The 26,645-nt window shown below is 46.9% G+C and overlaps 1 protein-coding gene across 4 annotated transcripts in view; it reads right to left on the bottom strand.

The window, feature by feature from the left end:
- The window catches only part of cfap54 (cilia and flagella associated 54), an 859,633-nt gene that overhangs the window by 154,034 nt on the left and 678,954 nt on the right, over window positions 1-26,645 (bottom strand). For all 4 annotated transcript variants that reach the window (XM_086009903.1, XM_086009902.1, XM_086009901.1 and 1 more), the window contains one exon: window positions 13,594-13,754. In XM_086009903.1, coding sequence (XP_085866029.1) covers window positions 13,594-13,754 — 161 coding nt within the window. The remainder of the gene's footprint in view (window positions 1-13,593; window positions 13,755-26,645) is intronic.

The following is a 26,645-nucleotide window of genomic DNA, read 5'->3' as shown; positions in this document are numbered from 1 at the left end:
GACCGTCAGACAAGGAAGACCAGGCAGGTAGTGCAGGAGTCCCCTGAGTGCATCTCACTCTCTAACCAGTATTCAGGACTGAATATTGGCGAGGGCGATGGTTCCTCTGGGGAGTACAGCCAGAGCCGAGTCCACGGCTCTGCAGGTGGCTCAGCTGTTCAGTGGGGGCGGGGGGGGGAGGGGAGGAGGAAGATCGGGAAAGCAATAATGATAGGAGATTCGATAGTTAGGGGAACAGACAGACGTTTCTGCGGCCGCAGACGTGATTCCAGGATGGTATGTTGCCTCCCTGGTGCCAGAGTCAAGGATGTCACTGAGCGGCTAAGAACATTCTGAGTGGGAGGGTGATTAGCCAGAGGTCATGGTCCATATCAGTATCAACGACATAGGTAGAGAGAGGGGTGAGGTCCTGCAGGCAGATTTTAGAGAGCTAGGAAAGAGATTTAAAAGCAGGACCTCAAAGGTAGTAATCTCCGGATTACTCCCGGTGCCACGAGCTAGTGAGTATAAAAATAGGAGGATACAGCAGATGAATGCGTGGATGGAGAGATGGTGCAGGAGGGAGGGCTTTAGATTCCTGGGACATTGGGACTGGTTCTGGGGAGGTGGGCCGGATGGGTTACACCTCAACAAAGCCAGGACCAATGTCCTCGCGGGGGGGAGGGGTTTGCTAGTACTGTTAGGGAGGGTTTAAACTAATTTGGCAGGGGGGTGGGGACCAGGATGTAGCATTAGAAAGGAGAAACAAGGTGCACAAAGGACTGAGAGAGACAGATCGCACTAGAGTAAGAAATAGTACGGTATTCGGTGGGGTCAGACTAAGAGAGAATACAAGAAGGTCTAAGATAGGTTTACAGTGCATGTGTGTGAATGCACAAAGTGTGGTAAATAAGGTTGGTGAGCTGCAGGCGCAAATAGACACATGGGAATATGATGTGGTGATAATGGAGATGTGGCTCAAAGGGCAGGATTGGGTACTAAATATTCCTGGATATAAGGTGTTCAGGAAAGATAGGGAAGGAAAGAAAGGAGGTGGGGTGGTAGTATTGATTAAGGAGAATATTACAGTGCTGGAGAGAGAGGATGTCCTGGAGTGGTCAAAGACAGATTCTATTTGGTTAGAGTTGAGAAATAATAAGAGGTGCCATTACACTACTGGGTGTATTCTACAGGCTGTCAACTAGTGGGAAGGATATAGAGGAGCAAATTTGCAGGGAAATTACAGAGAGGTGCAAGAACTATAGAGAAGTGATAATGGGGGACTTCAGCTATCCTAATATAGACTGGGATAGTAATAGTGTAAAGGGCAGAAAGGGGGTAGAATTTCTGAAGTGTGTTCAGGAGAACTTTCTTGATCAATATGTTTCCAGGCCATCAAGGAAGGAGGCATTGCTGGATCTGGTTCTGGAGAATGAGGTGGGTCAAGTGGAGCAAGTGTCAGTAGGGGACATTTAGGGAACAGTGATCACAGTATTATAAGGATTAGATTAGCTATGGAAAAGGACAGGGAGCAATCTAGAGTAAAAATACTTAACTGAAGGAAGGCCAATTTCAGTGGGTTGAGAACGGATCTGGCCCAGGTAAATTGGAATCAAAGATTGGCAGGCAAAACTGTAATCGAACAATGGGCTGCCTTTAAAGAGGAGATGGTTCAGGTACAGTCGAGGTACATTCCCACGAGGGCGAAAGGTAGGGCAACCAAAGCCAGAGCTCGATGTATGACGAAAAAGATAGAGAGTAAGATGAAGCAGAAAAAGGGGGCATATGACAGATTGAGAATACAAGTGAGAACCAGGCTGAATATAGAAAGTTCAGAGGGGAAGTGAAACAGGAAATAAGAGGGGCAAAGAGAGAGTATGAGAATAGATTGGCAGCTGACATAAAAGGGAATCCAAAAATCTCCTATATGTATATAAATAGTAAACGGGTAGTAAGAGGAGGGGTGGGGCCGATTAGGGACCAAAATGGAGACCTATGCATGGAGACACATGGCTGAGGTACTAAATGAGTACTTTGCATCTGTCTGTACCAATGAAGAAGATGCTGCCAAAGATATCGTGAAAGAGGAGGTAGTTGAGATACTGGATGGGATAAAAATTGATACAGACGAGGTAGAAAGGCTAGCTGTACTTAAAGTAGATAAGTCACCAGGACCGGATGGGATGCGTCCTAGGCTGCTGAGGAAAGTAAAGGTGGAAATTGCGGAGGTACTAGCCATAATCTTCCAGTCCTCCTTGGATACGGGGGTGGTGCCAGTGATCTAGAGAACTGCAAATGTTACACCATTGTTCCAAAAAGTGTGTAAGGATGAACCCAGCAACTACCGGCCAGTCAGTTTAACCTCAGTAGTGGGGAAGCTTTTAGAAATGATAATCCGGGACAAAATTAACAGTTACTTGGACAAGTGTGGATTAATTAAGGAAAGCCAGCACGGATTTGTTAAAGGCAAATCGTGTTTAACTAACTTGATTGAGTTCTTTGATGAGGTAACAGAGTGGATTGATGAGGGCAATGTGGTTGATGTGGTGCAAATGAACTTTCCAAAGGTGTTTGATAAAGTGCCACGTAATAGGCTTGCCAGCAAAGTTGAAGCCCATGGAATAAAAGGGACAGTGGCAGCATGGATACAAAATTGGCTAAGTGTCAGGAAACAGAGAGTAGTGGTGAACGGTTGTTTATTGGACTGGAGGAAGGTACAGTGGTGTTTCCTAGGGGTCGGTACTAGGATCACTGCTTTTCTTGATAAATATTAATGACTTAGACATGGGTGTACATGGCACAATTTCAAAATTTACAGATCACACAAAATTTGGAAGTATCGTGAACAGTGAGGAGGATAGTGATAGACTTCAATAGGATATAGACAGGCTGGTTCAATGGGCGGACACGTGGCAGATGAAATTAATGCAGAAAAGTGCGAAGTGATACATTTTGGTAGGAAGAACAAGGAGAGGCAATATAAACTAAAGCGTACAATGCTAAAGGGGGTGCATGAACAGCGAGATCCTGGGGGTATATGCGCACAAATCGTTGAAGGTGGCAGGGCAGGTTGAGAAAGTAGTTAAAAAAGTTCACGGGATCCTGGGCTTCATAAATAGAGGCATAGGGCCCGATTTTTGGCTTGTGTGGGAAATGGTCGGGTTTCCCCGAATGTGGGGGTTCTGACACACAAAAAAATGTGTCAGCCAACTGCACGCAATTTTCCCTCAAGTGGCCAATTAATTCCCAGCGTGTGGGCAGCCTTGCTAATTGTCCATTTCCGTGGTGCTTTTGAAGTGTCCAGAAAGCTTCTCAACCTCTGCAGGCTTCTCAACCACTCCTGCAGAATGACAGAGGAGCCTACACCAGCTGCTGCCAGCGGCCGAGGCCGAGCAGCCACCAAATTCGACCAAACGTCACTGGAGACACTGATCGATGGGGTGAGAGCCCACAGGGAGGTCCTGTACCCTCGCTCAGGGAGGAAGAGGCCTCCCACAGAGACCAAGGATGCCTGGATGGAGGTGGCTGCAGAGGTCAACTCTCTGGGAGTCACCCGTTGCACCTGGCTGCAGTGCAGGAAGCGCTTCCACGACCTTCACTGCACAGGGAAAGTAAGTACGAAGTTTCCATCACCCTCAACCTGATCCCCATTGCCTTTCCCCAACAGCATTCAGCTTCAGCAATCTCTTCCTCCACATCCCACTTCACAGTCACATCCATGCACCCTTACCCATTCCCTATCTCTCTATGCTCACATTCACATAACTGTTCCACCATGCAACCCTCACACTGCCTCTCACTCTGATGCTTGGAACACAACTGACAACACACAGGGAGGGCCCTTGGTCTTGCAGCCTCACAACATCTTTGTCTCCTTCTAAGCATCTATGCTATGCAATCTCTACACTCCCTCCTGCACTCTCACTCAAACTCCACTTGTCTCTCTCATTGCAGGAAAAGAGAGCTCACAATAGACGAGAGCGTGCGAGGACCAGAGGAGGACCACCCTCATTCGCCCACTTGAGTCCCTGGGAGTCATAGAGTCATAGGGCTGGATTTTCCTAAGCCCCTGGAGTCGGGTTGGAGGCGTGCGGGCGATAAAAATCGGAGATCCGGGGGTCCCGACCCCATCCCGCCTCCAACCCGCCTCCATGTCAATTTCATAGGAGTCGGGTTGCCGACAAGTGCTGGAACCCGACTCCCAGAGGCGGGAAGGGATTAAAGGCAATTAAACTGCCTGTTAACAGGTAGTTAACAGGTAGTTTTTTGCCTTTTCGCGATTTTTATTGCTGGTTTGTGGGCTTCCCGACAGCTCCAAACCACGAAAAGTTTTCGAGGTGGGTCTGAGGTCTTGGAGGGGTCGAGATGCCCAGTGTTCAGGTGAGTGAGGGGTGCAGGAGTGCAAAGGTAAGTGTTTTGCAAGTGTTTAAAGTGTTTAAATAAGTTTAACTTACTTTTACTTACCTTTACAGGAGTCCTGCATTCCGGTGTCGGGAGTCGGCTGCAAGAACCACAGAAGCTCCGATTTAAAAAAAAAAATCAGCATCTTGGTTTCTGCAGCAAAATGATTTTAAAGCTATCCTGAGAAAGGACTGAGGCTGAATTAGCAGTTTTTCAGTGCTTGACAGCTTCAAACAGCTGTTAAACACTGATCTTTCATCTGCCAAAAGCTTTTGACAGATGAAATGTCAATCTCTGACATCACCTGTTGCCGGGTGGCCCTTAATTGGCCTGCTGAGCCCACAGGGCGGGCTCAACAAGGTCAATCAGAGGAAAATCCAGTGGGTTGGCCACATCTCCATGGAGGCGGGACAACAAGCCCGAATGTGGGTTTCCCACCTCCAACCCGCCCCCGTAGCAAAATCCAGCCCATAGAGTTATACAGCACAGAAAGAGGCCCTTCGGCCCATCGTGTCTGCGCCGTCCATCAAGCCCTGTCCAATCTAATCCCATTTTCCAGCATTTGGTCCATAGCCTTGTATGCAATGGCATTTCAAGTGCTCATCCAAATGCTTCTTGAATGTTGTGAGGGTTCCTGCCTCTACCACCCTTTCAGGCAGTGAGTTCCAGACTCCAACCACCCTCTGGGTGAAAAAGTTCCTCCTCAAATCCCCTCTAAACCTCCTGCCCCTTACCTTGAATCTATGCCCCCTTGTTATTGACCTCCCTACTAAGGGGAAAAGTTCCTCTTTATCTACCCTATCTATGCCCCTCATCATTTTGTACACCTCAATCAGGTCCCCCCTCAGCCTTCTTTGCTCCAAGGAAAACAGCCCCAGCCTGTTTAGTCTTTCTTCATAGCTGAGGCACTCCATCCCAGGTAACATCCTGGTGAATCTTCTCTGCACCCTCTCCAAAGCAATCACATCCTTCCTATAGTGAGGCGACCAGAACTGCACACAGTACTCCAGCTGTGGCCTTACCAGCGTTTTGTACAGCTCCATCATAACCTCCCTGCTCTTATATTCTATGCCTCGGCTAATGAAGGCAAGTATCCCATATGCTTTTTTAACCACCTTATCTACCTGATCCGCTGCCTTCAGGGATCTATGTACATGTACACCAAGGTCCCTCTGACCCTCTGTGCTTCTACCACTCATTGTGTATTCCCTTGCCTTATTTGTCCGTCCAAAATGCATCACCTCGCACTTTTCAGGGTTAAATTCCATTTGCCACTTTTCCACCCATCTGACCAACCCGTTTATATCGTCCTGTAGCCTGAGGCTTTCCTCCTCGCAATTTACCACCCCACCAATTTTCGTGTCATCCACGAACTTACTGATCATACCTTTTACATTCTCATCCAAATCATTTATGTAGATCACAAACAGCAAGGGACCCAGCACCAATCCCTGAGGTACCCCACTGGACACAGGCTTCCAGTCACAAAAGCAACCTTCGACCATCACCCTCTGCCTCCTGCCACTCAGCCAGTTTAGGATCCAATGTGCCAAGGCACCCTGGATCCCATGGGCTCTTACCTTCTTGACCAGTCTCCTATGCGGGACTTTGTGAAAAGCCTTACTGAAGTCCATGTGTACCACATCCACAGCATTTCCCTCATCCACACACCTTGTCACCCCCTCGAAAAATTCAATCAGATTGGTCAGACATGATTTACCCTTGACAAAGCCATGCTGACTATCCCCGATTAATCCTTGCCTCTCCAAGTGGAGACTAATTTTGTCCCTCAGAATTTTTTCCAATAATTTCCCGACCACAGATGTTAGGCTCACTGGCCTGTAATACCCTGGTTTATCCCTGCTACCCTTCTTGAATAAAAAACACACTGTCCCCTGACCGGGAAACGAACCCGGGCCGCGGCGTTGAGAGCGCCGAATCCTAACCTCTAGACCACCAGGGAAGCTGTAAGCAGGAGGAAGCGGCGCTCGAGATTGCTGGGACTGACGTGCCTGTGGATGCTGGGGAAGGACAGACCAGAGCAAGCCCGCAAGCTGGTGACAGAATAGTTCCCCATCTTTCTCATTGACATAGCATGAGTTGCTGAAATGATTCTGAAGCCACATCATTTGGACTTATGAGCATATGCCAAATCCAATGTGCAAGTAGCCTTGCCATCACATCTCTAACTCTTTCCTTTACTCCCCCACAGGACCATCCGGAGCCCCTGTCGCCAGTGCCGAGGAGGAAGAGGCTTTGCAGACAGACCCCTCAGAGGAAGCTCCAACCTCTGAGGGCGCAGCGTCAGCAGAAGTAAGCGCACCCAGCACCAGCGCAGACACTCACACCTCGGTGGGACATTCGGGACATAGAGTAGTGTTGTCACCTGGTGTATCACAGCTCACAAGTGAGCATCAGCAGATTGTGGAGACAGGGACAGCAGTGGAGAGTCCTCGTCGGAGGGCGCAGGGCTCTGCCAGCTCAGCTCAGCTGCATGTCGACCCTATGCCTCTGGGTCCATCCGCAAGACAGGAGGTGATGGATCTCCATGCACAGATGCAGGAGTCTCTGGCAGGTTTTGTCTCCAGGGTCGCTGCGAGTGTGGAGCGAATGGATGAGTCCATAGCGAGCATGAGCAGAGCCTTATTGGAGTCAGTGACACATCAAAGCATCACCACGGAAAGGATGGCTACCTCCGTGGCAATGCTGGCTGCAGTCGAGGAGAGGAGGGCTGTGGCCGAGGAGAGGAGGGCTGTGGCCGAGGAGAGGAGGGCTGTGGCCAAGGAGAGGAGGGCTGCAGCGGAGGAGAGGAGGGCTGTGGCCATGGAGGAGCATAGTCGCCAGGGTGTCGAAAACACGGTGAGTGCTCTAAATAGAATGGCATCTCTTGAGGAGCGATGGGCATCTATGGAGCACCGAAACCAGACCTTCAGGGAAGTCCCTCTGAGCAGGACTTCCAGTGCTGAGATGGGTCCCCATGGCCCCCCTGATGTGCAGCAAGGTGCTCTCCAGCCACTTGCAGGCGCTGAGGGGGAGCTGACCCATGAAAGCAAGGTTGTTGGCACACCTGAAGGAAGTGGGGGCTCCTCTCCAGGTGCTCACACTTCCATGCCACTTCAGAGCCCTCGGTCAGAGTCCCGCCGGAGTCCACACCCCAGTGAGATAGGAGTCTCAAGCCCTGCACAGCCGCAGGAGCAGCAGACTGCTGGCGAGCCCTCACAGGCTCGCCACCCCAGAGGACGCCCACCAAAGGTGTCGAGACAGGCGCAGCAGGAAAGTGAGCAAGGGGCCTCCACATCTGCTGAAGCCACGGGGTACCACTACGTAGGAGCACGCATAAGAGAAAAATAAAGCACCACTAATCACAAGGGTAGTCACTTGGGTGAAAAGTCTTGTAAAAAGTTTTAATGCCATCAGTTTCCTTCACATAGAAAATCTGGTGGCAACTACTGCAGTTATGGCGTCTGTCATTTGGCGAATGGGGATATCACATAGAGGCCTTAGGATAACTTGCAGATGTCAGCAAGCTGGTCAAATAGGTAGGAATGTGCAGGCATGGGCCACTGTCCATGGTCAGTTAAGAAGCAGTGAGGCTGCAGTGTTTGATGTACCAGGCTACGCAAATCTGCCCAGGATGAGTGCGTTCCTTGCATTCCGCCCAGCAATGTTCTCGTGCGCTGGTTCCTTCTGGCTTGTGCTGCCCCAGGTGGCTGAGCCGCAGCCTGTCGCTCCTGCTGGTGCTGCTGTTGTTGCTGGTGCTGCTGTTGCTGGAGTTGCTCCAGCCTCCTCTGCTGTTGGAGATCCTCTAATGCCAGGAAGGGAAGGTACCAAAGGCCTCCCATGCTTCTGGCAGATGCCTCCGTTGAGGAGGCGCTGAGTTAGGATGGTGAGAGGGGCTTCCCAGGAGCTCACACTGGAGAAGTGTATGAGGCTCCAACTTTCTACAGCTGTGCCTAAGCCTTCAAAAAGTTCCCCCAAGCCTTCATCAACAAGGTCCTGCAGCCTGCAAATGCTGCCTGTTTAAATCTCTTCAGTCCTCATTGACCTGCAGCTGCAAGCAAGCAAGCCAACTGTTTTCACGCCAGGTCTCATCAGCGGGGTTCCCCGCAGGCGTGTTTCACATGGGGAAAGCCCCAAAATCGCAATGACCCCATAAAATCTACTTAAACAAGGTAATAATTGGTGATTTGTGCTCAGACGGCCAGTCCCACCAGCGGCGGGCGGGACTGAAGCGGGTCGCGGAGAAACGGCGGTCTGAAAGTCGGACGGGGCGGGGAATCAGGCGGGTGGGGGTGTCGCGACCCGCTTTTTCAGCGATTTTCGGCCCCCGGACGCCTGAAAAGTCGCCTGACGGCTGGCAGAAAATCGGGGCCATAGAGTACAAAAGCAAGTAAGTTATGATGAACCTTTTTAAAACTGATGAACCTTTATAAAACACTAGTTCGGCCTCAACTGGAGTATTGTGTCCAATTCTGGGCACCGCACTTTAGGAAGGATGTGAAGGCCTTAGAGAGGGTGCAGAAAAGATTTACAAGAATGGTTCCAGGGATGAGGGACTTCAGTTACGTGGATAGACTGGAGAAGCTGGGGTTGTTCTCCTTGGAGCAAAGAAGGTTGAGAGGAGATTTGATAGAGGTGTTCAAAATCATGAGGGGTCTAGACAGAGTAGATAGAGGGAAACTGTTCCCATTGGCGGAAGGGTCGAGAACCAGAGGACACAGATTTAAGGTGATTGGCAGAAGAACCAAAGGCAACATGAGGAAAAACTTGTTTAAGCAGCGAGTGGTTATGATCTGGAATGCACTGCCTGAAAGGGTGGTGGAGGCAGATTCAATCGTGGCTTTCAAAAGGGAATTGGATAAGTACCTAAAGGAAAAATTTTTGCAGGGCTACAGGGAAAGGACGGGGGTGTGGGACTAGCTAAGGTGCTCTTGCTGAGAGCTGGCACGGGCTCGACGGGCCAAATGGCCTCCTTCTGTGCTGTAATCATTCTATGATTCTATCAACTTCGATCAAATTACCCCTTAACCTTCTAAATTCCAGGGAATACAACCCTAGATTGTGTCATCTCTCCTCATGATTTAACCCTTGGAGTCCAGGTATCATTCTGTAACCATTCTATGATTCTATGACCACCACTGTTCCTAGCTTTTCACCATTTAAAAATACTCGGATCTATCCTTTGATCCAAAATGGATGACCTCACACTTACCTGCCACAGTTTTACCCACTCACTTAATTTATCAATGTCCCTTTGCAACTTTCTGCTCCCATCTACACTACTTACTGTGCCACCAATCTTTGTGTCATTGGCAAACTTGGATATATGGCTCTCTATTATGTTATCTAAGTCATTAATAAATATTACATAGAATTACATCGAATATACAGCATAGAATCAGGCCATTCGGCCCAACTAGTCTGCGCTGGTGTTTATACTCCACACAAGTCTCTTCCCATTCCCTTTCTCTCATCTACTCGTCTAGTTTCCTTTTTGAAAACATCTAAGCTATATGCCTCAACCACTTCCTATGGTAGCAAGTGAGTGGCAGGAGAGGGCTGCGTGGCTGTGAAGTGTGGAGATGGGGCAAGGTTTGGTGAGGGCATCCTGAGCTTAATAACCGTCTCATTCATCTCTTCTTTTACTGCATACAGTCCTGGTCTGTGTGTCCAGCATTACTTCAACATCTGCATCTCACTGCTGCCTTCACTTACCTTGGCTAATCTAGTGGTCAGTAAAACAGTTACAGCACTAAACAGCTGTTCGTCGAGTGCTTGAGGTGGCACTGAGTGCCAGTGCCCACTCCCCCTAGACTGCAAGCACATCCTTTCTCTGGTGCCTCACTCCTTGGGTGCCATAGAGCCTTTCTCTTCTTGCATTTATCTCTGTCAAACTGACTTCCACGGCAGCTTTAGAAAATCTTAGGGCTTTGACCATCAAACACTCCTGATGTTGCTCCTCCTCTGTCAATGGAATTGTGACTTGAGCTCCATCTTTCGCTCCCTGTCTCCCCCCTTCTATTTAAGCCATCTTTGAACTGCAGCAGCTAGCCCATATTTTCCTCCCTCCCAGCAGCAGAGAACCAGTCAGGAGTAGGATTCCTGCATTACACCCTCCCTGAACACCAAATTAGCTGCCCCCCACTTAGAAAAGTGTAGTTCAGTGCCTGCGGTATCACGTGAGCAAGCCCCACCACTTCTCCAACCAGGAACATCTAGGTCATCAGTTTTCTCTATTGACCTTCTTTTGACAAGGAATTTGCAAGTGCTACACTCTTTTAGTTTTGCTAGCTTGTCAATTATTTTCTCCCTTTCTATCCCAACTGTATTAATATTCTATTTCTCATCCTCTAGTGAAGTGCCTATTTTGTTATCTTTAGTAAAAACTGAGGCGAAGTACTTATTCAGTACTTCTGCCATTTCTATCATTACCTGTGTGTTTATCTTGTTCATCGTTTTGTGGCCCGATCCCTACTTTAATTTCCCTTTTTGTTATTTATGTGTCTATAGAACACGTTATTATTTCTTTTTATATTCCATAATTTGATTTTGTAATTTCTCTTTGCCTTCCTGATATTTTTTTAACTTCTCTCCTAAGTCCTTTTTGTCCTCCTCTACTTTAGTATCTAAGTATTCCTTATATGTCTTTTTCTTTAGATTCAACTTTCCCTTTAGTTCTTTATTCATTCATGACGCCATCGTTCCCACTAAGCTGCGGTCCCGCTGTTATGTCTGACATTGGGGATAGGTACTCGATTGCCTTGGCCTGAGCACATGAAGTTTGATAGTGCTGTTATCACAGAATCACAGAATCTACAGTGCAGATAGAGGCCATTTCGGCCCATCGAGCCTGCACCGACACATATCCCACCCTATCCCCGTAACCCCATGTATTTAATCCCCTAACACTAAGGGTCAATTTATCGTTATATTATGTCTGACATTGGATATCGGTATTTGATTGCTTTTGCCTGTAAGAGTGTGGTTGCATCAGCCATTAAAAGCGACATGAGTTGAGTTCTCCATACGGCCTCTGGATTATCTTTGCAAACGTAACACCCGCACAGGCCACTCACCAGCTTTTACATGGAAGAAGCTGTGCATGCACAAAAATTTGAATGGGCCGTTCAGCCAGTTAAAGGGACCACGCATGAAAAAATAACTAGAGGGAACATTGCACGGCGCCACATAATTAGCTTGCCTGTCTTTTGCTTTTAGTGGAATACATTTCTCTTGAACTCTATTGATTACCCTTTTAAAGATTTCTCACTATTTTTCTGTCTCATTGTTTTTCAGGATTTTCTCCCAGTTTACCTTCTTTGTTTCCACCATCATTTCCTTATAATTTGCTCTATTCTAATCTATTACCTTAGTTTTTGTCCTACTTATGTCACTCTCGATCCTTTTCTTAAACCGTACTATGTTGTGATCACGACTACTAAGATGCTCTTTTACTTCTCCCATCTGTTCTAGTTCATTACCCATTACAAGATCCAGCAGTGATTCTATTCTTTATGTACTGAGTGAGAAAGGAGTCTGAATAGTTGAGGCCCCAGCACAGATCCTTGTAGGACCCCACTAGTCACTTCCTCCATAACTCTGAAAATAAACTTATAATAAAAATATTAAAAAGCATAAATAAAGCTGTAAAAAAACACTAAAAGTGCCCATGAACTAATCCCTGGTACCTAAGAAATACCTGCAACATTCTCCACTAAAGTCTGTCCCATCTCTCTTCCCTGGAGCCTGAGCTCAGATTCAGCTGGATTCCCAGACCCTGCATTTTTAATCTGGACATTCCCTGTTGTTATTTCTCCTGCTCTCCAAATGCCCAGGTTTGGTGCCTCCTCAATTCCTCTTTTGGTGTGTTGGCCATTGGTGGCCTTCGGTGCTAGCTCGTTCAGTCCTGGATTTTGCCAAAACATGTGTCGAACATAATCTAAAAGTTTGTATCTTTTTTGCAGATGTGTGTAGGTTTCTTCTGTGTCCTTGCAATTTTGTTTTGTTTTATTTCTCTTATCTTGTTATTTGTCGTATCATATGGCACTGGGATGAGCTGAGATGCATCAATGCTGAATTGACATCATCAGGACTTAGAACTGGAGCAGAGCCAGACACATTCTCAGGCCAAGAAGAACTAGGAGGATTAAGGTGCAACTTTGGGGCAGAGACCCTAAGACACAACAAGCACTGCCACAAACTTCACCTTTGGAAATCTCAGAAATAGCTCCCAAAGGGGATCCTTTACTTTCTCTAGTCAGAGAGGCTCCAATGGAAGCCAAAGAAATTTTAAAAATATATTTTCTTCAGCCTATTTGTGCCTTGGGAGAGAGTCAGGCAGATTGGCAAATGCTGCCCCAACTTAGAGGGCCATTGCATATTGGCCGGGACAGGCACCATTGATGTGCTCTTGCAGGTGTTGGCGCCCACCAGGGATATGCAAATAACCCTGCCCCCAGGCAAGGGTGGCCAGTGATCATGGGTTGGCACACTTGTGCCGATGGAGCAGGACCCCAAAAATAAGAAATTGTTGTTTTTATAATTATGTGGTAATCGATATCCATTAAAGGGAAATTGAGGGAATTTTTTGGTACTTTTGATTCTAACACATATGTGCTTTGAAAGGTGTCAGCCACGGCTCAGTGGCTGCACTTTGCCTCTGAGTCAGAAGGTCGTGAGTTCAAGCCCCATTCCAGAGACTTGAGCACATAATCCAGGCTGATACTTCAGTGCAGTACTGAGGGTGTCCTGCACTGTCAGAGGTGCTGCTTTAGAATGAGACGTTAAACAGTCTGCCCGTAAAATGTGGACATTAAAGATCCCATGACACTAGTCGAAAAAGAGTAGGGGAGTTCTCCCCAGTGTCCTGGCCAATATCTAACCCTTAACCAACATCACTAAAATGCATTATCTGGTCATTATCTCATTGCTGTTTGTAGGACCTTGTTGTGCACATATTTGCTGCCGTGTTTCCCTAGATCCCTACACATTGGCTGTGAAAAGTTTTGGAACATCCTGAAGTCATGAAAGGTGCAGGTCCTTTTCCTTTCCTTAGAAAACAAGGAATGAAAGTGTGGTGTTCCTCCCTCCTACTGTGTTAACTATCATCATCCCAAATGAGTATTTGTTTGTTATTGTTAACTTGATGATCTCAAGCAAGCAGGAAATAAAAATCACAAAATCCTTCATCTAAAATCTAGGTGAAATCCTCACCTGCAAAAGTGTTAGGACTCGATCCTTAATACGTCCCAGTCGGAAATCAAGCAGAACAGCCTGCAGCATAAACTCGGTTTGTGTCTCGACATCACCATAGGCCTTTGCTTCTTCTATCCCTTCTTCAAAGAGCCGAGAGGTTTCCACAAAACCTTCTTCCTCTTAGTTATACAAAAAAGTCATATTTCTACAAGGCAAAAAACTTTTTTTTCTATTCCCCATTTCCACTTTTTCCCCCAACTCCTATCTCAAAGCTTGCAACACTGATAGCATAACCTGCGACTTACAAGGTTAAAGGTTACAGGTTTTAAAGATTTTCAAAAACTACGCACAATCATTAATAACATGAAATGTGAGGGAAGTAGGAAAAAAAATCACAACAATCTCTTGCTAATGATAACTGACTTGTTGGTATAAAGTTTGTCAGGAGTCCACCCTCCCTTTTAGACTTTTCGAACATTCCTCTCTCTTGCAATTTTCTCCCCATCATTCTTAAAAGAACCGACAGAGGTGTGGTCCCTTTCCATGAAAGAAGCTGCCTTTTGGTGCCTAAATCATGTAGCAATGCATCTCCTTCAACCTAGATATGTGGGCTACTCAACTGTGGGGGGCATCACAGCTGAGCTGATTCTGTCCTCTCCTGATATCCACATACGTGGCCTTTCAGGCAAGATTCACTTGATTGAGATCAGGTGCAGAATTCACTGGTGGCCTTCCCTCTTACCAAGCCTAAGGATACTGAGGCCAATTGTAGGAAGCAGAGAGTAGCACGTGCGCCAGTCCACTCTACTCACTGACTTGATTTTTAAACAGTGGCACTGAGCAGAGTTGAGCGGTCGTTGACGGTAAGGCCAGCTGATTATTGTAGCAACCCAGCACCTTGCTGTCCATTCAGGCAGACAGAGGGATGCACAGCAGTGCCACTTTACGCACACTCTGGATTAAAACTGAAGTACCAGTGAGTGGAAAGCTGACGGGGGAAGCCTTTGGGAGCAACAGCTTGGTGTGCAGCCATTAGAGATTCCAAAGGCCTTCTGTAAATTTGGAGTTTCATGCTCTGTAGGTCTGGATCCTACTGTAGCACAGTAAAAGTTGTTAGGCGTGTCCCGAAGTTGAATTTATTGGCTAACCTCCGAAAACAGGCATGGGGGTTGCGGTAAGCCTGTTGCTTTACATGATTGCTGCATTCAGCCAGCGCTATCCGCACTGTTCATTGACTGCACACATCAGCAGGGGGCCAGATATCGCAAGTGGCTAGCGCTACTTAAAGGCAGCCTGCACCTCTTAAAGGGGAGGTGCACTGTGGTTGTAAGAATGGTGGTAGTCATTTGAAAACTGAATACAAAAGCAAAATACTGCGGATGCTGGATATCTGAAATAAAAACAGAAAATGCTGGAAATACTCAGCCGATCAGGCAGCATCTGTGGAGAGAGAAACAGAGTTAACTTTTCAGGTCGATGGTTTTTCATCAGAATTGGAAAAGGTTAGAGATGTAACAGGTTTTAAGCAAGTAGAGAGGCAGGGAAAGGGGGAGGGGAGGAAAGAACAAAAGGGAAGGTCTGTGATAGGGTGGAAGGCAGGAGAGATTAAAGGACTAAAAGAATGATGATGCTCGGCAAAAGGAGAGGGTAATGGGGCAAATAAAGAAACAAAAGATGGGTCTAGAGGAGGTGTAAATGGGAATAGCAGAATCATTACCAACAGCTGCTGTCTGAAAAAAATGGGGGCAGTGGTTATGATCTGAAATTGTTGAACTCAATGTTGAGTCCAGAAGGCTGTAAAGTGCTTAATCGAAAGGTGAGCTACTGTTCCTGAGCTTATGTTGAGCTTCATTGGAACAGTATAGGAGGCTGAGGACAGAGAGGTCAGAGTGGGAGTGGGCAGGAGAATTAAAATTACAGCCGACTGGAAGATCGCAATGGAGGTGTTCCACAAAGTGATCACCCAATCTGCGTTTGGTCTCCCCAGTGTAGAGGACAGCGCATCATGAGCAGCGATTACAATATACTAAAGTGAAAGAAGTACAAGTAAATAACTGTTTCACCTGGAAGGGGTGTTTGGGGCCCTGGATGGTGGGAAGGGTTGAGGTAAAAGGGCAGATGTTGCATCTCGTTCGCTTGCATGGGAAGGTGCCGTGGGAAGGGGAGGGGGTGTTGGGGATGATTGAAGAGTGGACCAGGGTGTCGTGGAGGGAATGGTCCCTTCGGAATGCTGAAAAGGGAGGGGAAGATGTGTTTGGTGGTGGCATCACACTGGAGGTGGCGGAAATGGAGGAGAATGATCTGACGAATGTAGAGGCTGGTGGGGTGGAAGGTGGCGACAAGGGGAACCCTCTCATGATTTTGGGAGGGAGGGGAAGGGTCTTTTAAGATCCCCTCCTTTCCTGTGGGAAAGCACCTGTCCCTTGTTTGTGTAGTGTATGTGCCTTTAAGAGCCCCATGTGTACTGTAATGCCGGTAATGGCCACTCGGGCTATATAAGCCTGTATATTGTGTTGTATCAGTTAGTTCCCCTCCAGACTTTGTTTAGTAAACACCTGTGAAACCAACTCCTGTCTTCAGTGTCTCTATCAACACACGGACACAACAGTGGCGACGAATTGGAAACGGACTTACCTGCAATTCGGCAGCACCTCAAGGACATCGATTCCTCTGGCGTCCAAAGTTGAAGAAAAATCAAGAAAAAGAAAAAGCTGTGGTTTCACCAGCTAGCCAAGCTGGTGGCAGGTACTGCGCTAATCCTTCCTGGGCGTCGGGCTGGGGCTCCAGCGGCTGGCTCTACAGCTAGGCCAAGCAGCAAAAGCGGAGGCAAGCAGTAACAGACGGGGAGGGAGCACTCGGGAGACGGCCGGCGCTGCAAGCAGGTCGGCGTTCAGACCTAGAGAGAGAGTCCGGTGGGAACGAGTCTCCAACTGTAAATAAATAATAAAAAGAACGGAAACCGCGAGAAACCGTTGTCATCGGCAGCAGCGGCGGGGAAGTGCGGGAAGCGCCATATATTTTCTGCAGAAAAGAAAGAAAAGCGCGGGAAGCGCCATTTTTTTTCTAGGATGCCTAAGTCTGGCAATATTGATGCTTTTGATAACGAGATAGAGGATTGGACCACATATGTGGAAAGAGTGGAGGTATATTGCACCGCAAATGGAATAGAAGATGAAAAAAAAGCTTCAGTACTGCTAAATCTAATGGGCGCAAAGACATACGGGCTGTTACGAAATGTAATCACTCCAGCCAAACCAAAGGACAAGAATTTTAAAGAAATTGTTGATACCCTGCAGGAGCACTTAAACCCAACACCGCTGCTGATAGCGGAACGATTCAAATTCTTCAAGAGAAATCAACACAAGAATGAAAGTAACGCTGATTACCTCACCGAATTAAGAAAGCTATCAAAACACTGCCAATTCGGGGCAGGACTAGCAGATTATCTTCGAGACAAATTCGTCTGCGGTCTCCTAAGTGAAGGAACACAGAAAAGGCTGCTTTCTGAAAAAGATTTAACATTGGACAAGGCTTTCAGTATGGCTGTATCATACGAAGCAGCCACAAAAGGAGCTGCAGAGATACAACAAAAGACACAAGACTTCGGCACCCATGAAATGACACAGGGTTTCGAGAGATGTTATCGCTGCGGCAGATCCACCCATGACCAGAGGGACTGCTGGTTCAAGGACAAAGCATGCAGGCAATGCGGAAAGATTGGACACATTGCACGGGTATGCCGATCTGGACAAAAAAAATCCACAGACAGGAAAAAAAAAATCAATAAAGAAAAGTACAGAAAGGTACAAATGATGACGGACAGTAGCTCCGAAGGCCAGAAGAGCGATAGCGACTCCGAAAACAAGAGACTAAGCTGTCTCAAATTACATAATGTAATTGCCAAAGATGATTACCAGACCATTTGGGTTACCCTCACGATAGCAGGGTCCCCAGTTAAAATGGAGCTAGATACAGGATCAGCTCTGACCATCATAAATCGATGGGAATACGAGCGGCTATTTCCGCATATACCTTTAAAAGACACATCCATTATCTTGAAAACATATACGGGGCAGAAAGTATACCCCAAAGGGAAAATAAGGGTGCCTGTTGTATACAACGGCAAGGAAATACAAAAGTTGTATTTATACATTCTACAAGATGGTGGTCCACCGCTGTTGGGACGTGAATGGATCAGGAAAATACATTTAGACTGGCACTCCATTCAGGCACTGACGGTGACCAGTAAGGAAAAAAACGATGATGACGTCATACCTGAACGATTAAAAGACATCGTGGCCAACGCCAAAGAAGTGTTTCAAGAGAAACTAGGAACCTTGAAAGGCATCACCGCCTCAATAAAAGTGGAAGATGCAGCAATTCCCAAGTTTTTTAAGGCAAGACCGGTGCCATACGCAATTCGTCCAGCAGTCGAGGCAGAGCTGGAGAATTTGGAAAAGGCAGGCGTATTATCCAAAATAGATTGGAGCGAGTGGGCAACACCCATTGTCCCAGTCATGAAGAAAGCATTGAATAATGATAAATCTGAAGAACAGAGAAAAATTCGCATCTGTGGAGACTTCAAGGTGACTGTAAACCCGGTCCTTCACACGGTACAGTATCCTCTTCCGAGGATAGAAGATATTTTCGCCTCACTATCCGGAGGGAAACGTTTCACCAAAATTGACTTGGCACAGGCATATCTACAGATGGAGGTTGAAGAGGCCTCTAAAAAATATCTCACGATAAATACACACAAAGGTCTGTACCAGTACAATCGACTGGTTTTCGGAGTAGCATCCGCTCCAGCTATCTGGTAAAGAGCTATGGAACAAGTCCTCCAAGGGATTCCGGGGACTCAATGCCACCTAGATGACATCCTTGTAACAGGAGAAAACGACAACGAGCACCTTGCCAATTTGGAGCAGGTGCTCACTAGGCTGAGAGAACGGGGCCTACGAGCAAATCGCCCGAAGTGCGAATTTTTCCAAAATCAAATATCATATTGTGGCCACATAATTAATAAGGAAGGGTTGCATAAGTCACCTGAAAAAATTGAAGCGGTCATAAAAGCCCCAGCACCTGAAAATGTTTCGCAATTAAGGTCGTTCCTGGGATTAATAAATTACTATCATAAATTTTTACCGAACTTATCAACTCTTCTACACTCTCTTAATGAACTGCTACAAACAGGAGTAATTTGGAAATGGAGCGAAGACTGTAAACGTGCCTTCCATAAATGCAAAGACTTAATCACGTCCAAAGAAGTTTTGGCTCATTACAACCCATCACTGCCAATCAGACTGGCGTGTGATGCATCCCCTTATGGCGTAGGAGCAGTATTATCGCATAAATTCCCTGATGGCTCGGAACGGCCGATAGCTTTTGCGTCACGCTCATTGAACTCAGCTGAGCATAACTATGCCCAAATCGACAGGGAAGCACTCAGCCTGGTATGGGGAGTGAAGAAATTCAACCATTACCTACACGGACAAAAATTTACCTTGTTGACTGACCATCAACCCCTCATCTCCATATTCAACCCTAAAAAGGGTGTTCCCATTATGACAGCGCAAAGGCTACAGAAGTGGTCCCTTTTTCTAGGGGCACACCAATACAACATAGAATACAGAGGATCAAAACAGCATGGGAATGCTGACGGGTTATCGTGCCTACCGTTGCCAATGGTAGAAGAAGCACCTACCGTAGACCCAGTGGAGATTTTCCACTCTACCATAGTCGAATGTCTACCAGTAACAAATTCTGCCATTGAAAGGGAAACTAGAAATGACCCGACTCTCTCACGAGTCTACGATTTAACAGTGAAGGGATGGCCAGCACATGGCGAACCACTGTTGCCAGCATTCTCGCAAAGAAGAGAACAGCTGTCAGTGTGCCGAGGAACCTTGATGTATGGATCCAGAGTGGTGATTCCACCCAAACTCCAGGATAATGTTCTAAAGGAGCTTCATGAGGGGCATCTGGGTGGAGTGAAAATGAAGAACCTAGCCAGGGCGTTTGTATGGTGGCCAGGTATCGATGGAGACATCGAAGAAATGACCAAGAGCTGCCTAGGATGCCAGAAGGTCCAAAACGCTCCACCACAAGCCCCTCTACATCCATGGGAGTGGCCCTCATCTCCCTGGCAAAGGGTACACATCGACTTTGCTGGTCCATTTATGGACTCAATGTTCTTAATCGCGGTTGATGCACACTCCAAGTGGCCGGAGGTAATAAAGATGTCCTCCACCACCACGGAAAAAACCATCACAGTATTAAGGACCATATTTGCCAGGAATGGGCTGCTGGAACAGATCTGTTCTGATAATGGACCGCAATTTGTGTCCGAAGAATTCAGGAAGTTCTTAAAAAAACAATGGGGTTAAGCACTACATGTCCGCCCCATACCATCCCGCCACCAATGGATTGGCTGAAAGGTTTGTCCAGACCTTCAAGAAGGCCATAAAGGCCATGGGTAATGAAGACATAAAACTTCAGCACAAGGTGGATAACTTCTTGTTCGCATACAGGAATGCAACACATGTGGTTACAAACCAAACTCCCGCCATGATGTTCTTCAATAGAAGCCTAAGATGCTGGCTGGATTTGATCAAGCCCAACATCAGAAGGGACGTGGAGAACCAGCAATTTCAAGGCATGAATGAAAGGCCAACTAGAACCTTCCAGATAGGTCAACAAGTTTTGGCCCGGGACTACCGTACCGAGAAATGGCAGCCTGGAACTATCTGCACACAACTAGGACCGCTGATGTATACCGTGGACATCGGAGAAAGCATAATAAGGCGCCATGCTGACCAAATCATAGAGTCATCCGAAAAGGGACAACCTACACCACAACTCTATACGCCTAACGATGAAGTAGAGATCCCCATATCTACCTCCGATCCGGTGATACTGGAACCCGATGAACCCGACACTGGCATTCAAGCCGAATCAGCCTTGCCAAAAGAACCTACTACACCACCAGAAACTACTACACCACCGAGGCGTTATCTGGACCGAGTCAGGAAGCCTCCAGAGAGACTGACTTATAATTAATTAACTGCAGCAATGTGTAGATTATTTTTCTTGTAACATGTAATTAATAATTACTTAAAATATTATGTACTGGTTGGCTAAAAGGGGAGGAATTGTAGTGTATGTGCCTTTAAGAGCCCCATGTGTACTGTAATGCCGGTAATGTCCACTCGGGCTATATAAGCCTGTATATTGTGTTGTATCAGTTAGTTCCCCTCCAGACTTTGTTTAGTAAACACCTGTGAAACCAACTCCTGTCTTCAGTGTCTCTATCAACACATGGACACAACAGTTTGGCACTTCCTTACATGAATGAGATAAATGTCATTGAGGAAAGTATTTCAGCCATCTTAGATCAACAATCCCTATCAAACGATCCAGCTGACTCTTGAATGACTGGATTTTTGCTTTCGCTATCCTACCCAGAAATCTGTTGATCACTCTGCAGAAAAACCTCCTTTCATCAGTCCAAAATTGGCCCTTAACTAGTCTGATCCCAGGACCTCTTGTCCTCATGTCACAGTTTAACTTGAAGCAGTGTTTTGCATTTACCTCTTCTATATTGTTTACTATCTTACGTACTTCTATAATGTCACCTCTTGTTTATCACCTCTCACAGGGGAAACTCCCAGGTTGCTTCATTCTTTTCTCAACTCAGGCCCCTGATACTAGAGAGCAGTCCATTCTCCTCCATGTATCTCTGTGTCCAGAACTGGGCACAGTACTCTAGATCTGGTTCAAGCAGAGCACTGTATGGTTTAAGCATTACTTCCTCTGACTTGTATCCCAGTCTTGGCTAGGTAGTTGCGAATTCAGTTTGCTTTTTGGATTGCCATTACAGATAGTGGCCAGAACACCCCCACCCCCTGTGTGGAAAATCGCAGCCTCAAAGAGGAAATGTAGTATTTTAGACTTCAGTTATTGCCTTTCCAGCTCTTTAAAAGCAGTAAATCACAACGTTATTTTATTTGTTGATTTCTTGCTTTGTCTGCTTACTGGTGAAAGATACATCCTGAAAGTCACTCCCCTATTAGTATACGCCTAGGACCATAAGAACATAAGAAATAGGAGCAGGAGTAGGCCATTCGGCCCCTCAAGCGTGCTCCGCTATTCAATAAGATCATGGCTGACCTCAACTCCACTTTCCTGCACTATCCCCGTATCTCTTAATATCCAAAAATTTATCGATCTCTGTCTTGTATATCCTCAACGACTGAGCCTCCACAGCCCTCTGGGGTAGAGAATTCCAAAGATTCACCACCCTCTGAGTGAAGAAACTTCTCCTCATCTCAGTCCTAAATGGTCGACCCCTTATTCTAAGACTGTGACCCCTGGTTCTAGACTCCCCAGCCAGGGGAAACATCCTCCCTGTATCTACCCTGTCAAGCCCTGTCAGAATTTTGTATGTTTCAATGAGATCACCTCTCATTCTTCTAAACTCGAGAGAATATAGGCCTAGTCTACTCAATCTCTCCTCAAAGGACAATCCCCCCATCCCAGAAACCAGTCTGGTGAAGCTTTGTTGCACTCCCTCTATGGCAAGTATATCCTTCCTTAGGTAAGGAGGCCAAAACTGTACACAGTACTCCAGGTGTGGTCCCATCAGGGCCCTATATAATTGCAGTAAGACATCTTTACTCTTATACTCGAATCCTCTTGCAATAAAGGCCAACATACCATTTGCTTTCCTAATTGCTTGCTGTACCTGCATGTTAACTTTTAGTGATTCGTGTACAAGGACACCCAGGTCCCTCTGAACACCAACATTTCCCAATCTCTCATCATTTTTCCTACCAAAGTGGATAATGTTTCATTTCTCCACATTATATTCCATAAGAACACAAGAAATAGGAGCAGGAGTCGGCCATTCGGCCCTTCGAGCCTGCTCCGCCATTCAATAAGATCATGGCTGATCTGATCTTGGCCTCAACTCCACTTTTCTGCCTGTTCCCTATAACCCTTGGCTGCAGTTCAAAAATCTGTCTATCTCAGCCCCTGGGGTAGAGAATTCCAAAGATTCACAGCCCTCTGAGAGAAGAAATTCCTCCTGATCTCCGTCTTAAAGGGGCGACCCCTTATTCTGAAAATATGTCCCCTAGTTCTAGATTCCCCCATGAGGGGAAACATCCTCTCAGCATCTACCCTGTCAATCCCCCTTAGATTCTTAAATGTTTCAATAAGATCCCCTCCCATTCTTCTATACTCCAATGTGTATAGGCCCAACCTGCTCAACCTTTCCTCGTAAGACAACCTCCTCAACCCAGGAATCAACCTCGTGAACCTTCTCTGAACTGACTCCAATGCAAGTATATCTCTCCTTAAATAAGGAGACCAAAACTGTATGCAGTCCTCCAGGTGTGGTCTCACCAACACCCTGTACAGTTGTTGCAAGACTTCCCTACTTTTATACTCTATCCCCCTTGCAATAAAGGCCAACATTCCATTTGCCTCCCTAATTACTTGCTGTACCTGCATGCTAACTTTTTGTGTTTCATGCACGAGGACACCCAGATCCCTCTCTACTGCAACATTCTGTAGTCTCCATTTAAATATTTTGCTTTTCTATTCTTCCTACCAAAGTGGATAATCTCACATTTTCCCACATTATACTCCATCTGCCAATTTTTTGCCCACTCACTTAACCTATCTATGTCCCTTTGCAGACTCTTAAAGGCCGCGATTTTACAAATGGAGGCGGGTTGAGGGCGGGTCCGCTGCTCGGAGGCTTTCCAACCCGCTCCCGGCTGCCGCCTCCCAGAATGAACTATTTTGCCATGATTGGCCTCATTACGGCCGACGTGTGGGTCCCTCCAGGTAATTGCTTGGTGGCTGTCAGTTTCTCGCGTCTGATGACGTATTGGTTGAATGAAAATTTAAAGGGGCCATGTCCGCTTTGGGAAAAATGTCAATGGGATAGATTGGTGCTGTGTTATATAGAAAGGGGAGTTAACAGTGTCTGTTCTGAACAAAATTTAATGAATTAAATTGCTGTTCATATTATTCCAGAAAGATATGATTTTTTTATATATCAATTTATTATCTGACTATGAAACCAAAAAAATGCCAGATTTGTTCCAATCATTGGCTTAGTAATATTAATGCTTTTTTCTCTTAAAGGTGCTGGGAGTTGCAGGAATGGCAGCCCCAATAACTAAGGCTGCACCCAGGTTCAATGAGGATTCTCTCTATGCTCTTGTTGAGGGAGTTAGAGGACGTCAGGAGCTCCTCTTCTCTGGAAATGGAAGGAGGCCTCCTCAGCAAACCAAGGCAGCTTGGCTGCAAATTACTGAGGAGGTGAGCTCGAGCTCTGTGTGCAGACGCACATGGGTTCAGTGTGGAAAAAGGTTTAATGATCTGCTGAGATCACCTAAAGTGTGGCCTCTGTGTTCTGGGAAATGGAAGTTCAAGAGTGAGGGCTCAGGGTGATTTCCATGTAGAATGTTGGTGGTGACACCGAGCGCAAACCACCGTTTATTGGACAGATGATGCCTGGGGTTTTGAGAATGTATGTCTTATATTCATCTCCATGTGCCAGCCACCTGTGGTTGAAGCATAAGCTTACGCAAATCTGGCATGGATGAGTGCATCCCTTGCCTGACGGCCAGCAATGTGGCCGCCTGCTGCTGCATTGGCCACATCCAGCCCCACACGGCATCACTCCCTGTCCCCCTCCTTGTCCTCTTCCTCGTCCTCTTCATCTTCCTCCAAGGAGGCTGTGTACTGAGCCACTTGTTCATCCGGCAGCACTAAGCTGCGCTGCTCTTCCTCCGAATCCGACGACCAGGATGAGAGGATGTAAATGGTTCCCATCCCGTTGTTGTAGACTTCAGTTGAGGCAAGAAGCTTAAAAGCGCACACTCAAAGTGGCCTGAAATTATTCCAATCAGTTCAAACAGCAGATGTGTGTCAGCTTGACCAGTCACAAGGTCAGTAGATTTGCAAAATCTTATCTCAAACCTCCAACAAAGTTGTTGCATTTGAATGCCAGTCATGTTACAGGAGTGCTTTTAAAGTTCTGCACCAATAATTACTACAGATCAGGTCCTCCACCAGCTCGTCTCCTTGCAGCAGGACTGTTTCTGACAAGACGGGAAACAGGAGCCAGAGAAAATGGGAAACCTCTGTCAAAATAGGATTATCAAGGCAGTTAACAGGCTCTTAACTGCCTTAACTATCTGTCCGTTTTTATATTTTTTGCTAGTTTACTCTCATAATCTATTTTCTCCCTCTTTATTATTTTTTTAGTTATCCTTTGCAAGTTTCTAAAAATGTCCCAATCTTCTGGCCTACCACTAATCTTCGCATCATGGAATGCCTTTTCTTTCAATTTGATACCCTCCTTAACTTCCTTAGTTAGCCACGGATGGTTCATCCTTCTCTTAGAGTCATAGGGCTGGATTTTGTCAGTGTGGGCGAGCTGGGGCGTGTCAGGTGGAAATCGTGTCAGGACCCCGACTCCTAAGTGATGTGTTGAAAAAGTGGGATTTTCCCCTAATTGGGCAATTGATTTCCTGCGTGTGGGAATCACTGGCCCAATGAGTCTTTTCATACAGAAAGTTGCCTCCGATGACATCATCAATGCTGTTGCAATTAAGGCCTGCAAGCAGCCTTGATTCTTCTGGAGACTGCAAAGGCTCTGCAATTTATATGAAGGAGTTGAATTGTGGAAAATGTCAATGATCAAGCAAAAGTGTGCTCCTCGGTTTGATGCACCCTCCCTCCAAGCTCTGGTGTACGGAGCCAGCTGTAATAAGGAGATGCTGTTGCCTTCCTCAGGGAGAAAAAAGCCACCCCAGCAGACAAAAGCTGTGTGGCTACAAGTGGCCCAGGAGGTCAACTCCATTTCGATGAGCCGAAGAACCTGACTGCAATGCAGGGAGAGCTTTCATGACCTCCGCACAGGAAAAGTGCGTATGACTTTCCCATCATCCTCAATCTGATCCCCATCGCCTCTCCTCACCAGCACTCTGCTTTGCCACCCTCTTCCTCCACATGCCACTTACATCCCTGCACCCTTACCCATTCCCTCTCTCTCTATGGTCACATTCACTTAACTATTCAACCATGCAGCCCTCACACTCCCTATCACTGTGATGCCATGACAACAACAACTTACAACACACAGGGAGGGTCCTTTGTATCCTTCTAAGCATCTATGCTATGCATTCACTACACTCACTCCTTCATTCTCACTCAAACTCCACTTGTGTCCCTCATTGCAGGAAAAGAGAACCAACAATAGGAGGAAAAGAGCCATGACAGGAGGAGGGCCACCCTCAGTAGCCCAGTTCACCCCCTGGAAGGAAGCGGCCCTGGAAATTGCTGGGATCGAGGAGGATACCCAAGTGGGGGACGGACAGATGGGTGCATCACAGCAAGCTGGTGACAGAATAGTTCGGAATCTCTCTCATTGACATAGCATGAGTCACTGATAATGATTCTGATGCTCTAACAGATTGACTTATGACCATCTGCAATATTCAATGTGCATGTAACCTTGGCCTCAAATCTCTAACTCTTTCCTTTACTCCCCCACAGGACCATCGAAAGCCCCCGTCCCCACTATCCAGGAGGAACAGCCTGAGCCTCCAGACTCCTCAGAGGAAGCTGCAACCTCTGAGGGCGCAGTGTCAGCAGAACTCAGCGCACCCAGCACCAGCGCAGACACTCACAACTCTCGGTGGGACCTTCGCGAGATAGAGTAGTGTTGTCACCTGGTGTATCACAGCTCACAAGTGAGCATCAGCAGATGGTAGAGACAGGGACAGCAGTGGAGAGTCCTCGTCAGAGGGCGCAGGACTCTGCCAGCTCGGCTCCGCTGCATGTTGACCCTGTGCCTCCGGGACCATCCAGGAGAGTGATGCTGGAACTCCAGGAACAGGTGCAGGAGTGTCTGACAGGTTTTGTCTCCAGGGTCGCTGCGAGTATGGAGCGAATGGAGGAGTCCATCGCGAACACGAGCAGAGCCTTTGTGGAGGCATTGGCGCATGAACGCATCACCGCGGAATGGATGGCAACCTCCGTGGAAAGGA

The sequence above is a fragment of the Somniosus microcephalus genome, chromosome 17 (genome assembly GCF_052327205.1).
Source record: "Somniosus microcephalus isolate GS21.2 chromosome 17, FLI_Smic_1.0, whole genome shotgun sequence".
NCBI classification, from domain to species: domain Eukaryota; kingdom Metazoa; phylum Chordata; class Chondrichthyes; order Squaliformes; family Somniosidae; genus Somniosus; species Somniosus microcephalus.
This window is presented reverse-complemented; position numbering and strand designations above follow the sequence as displayed.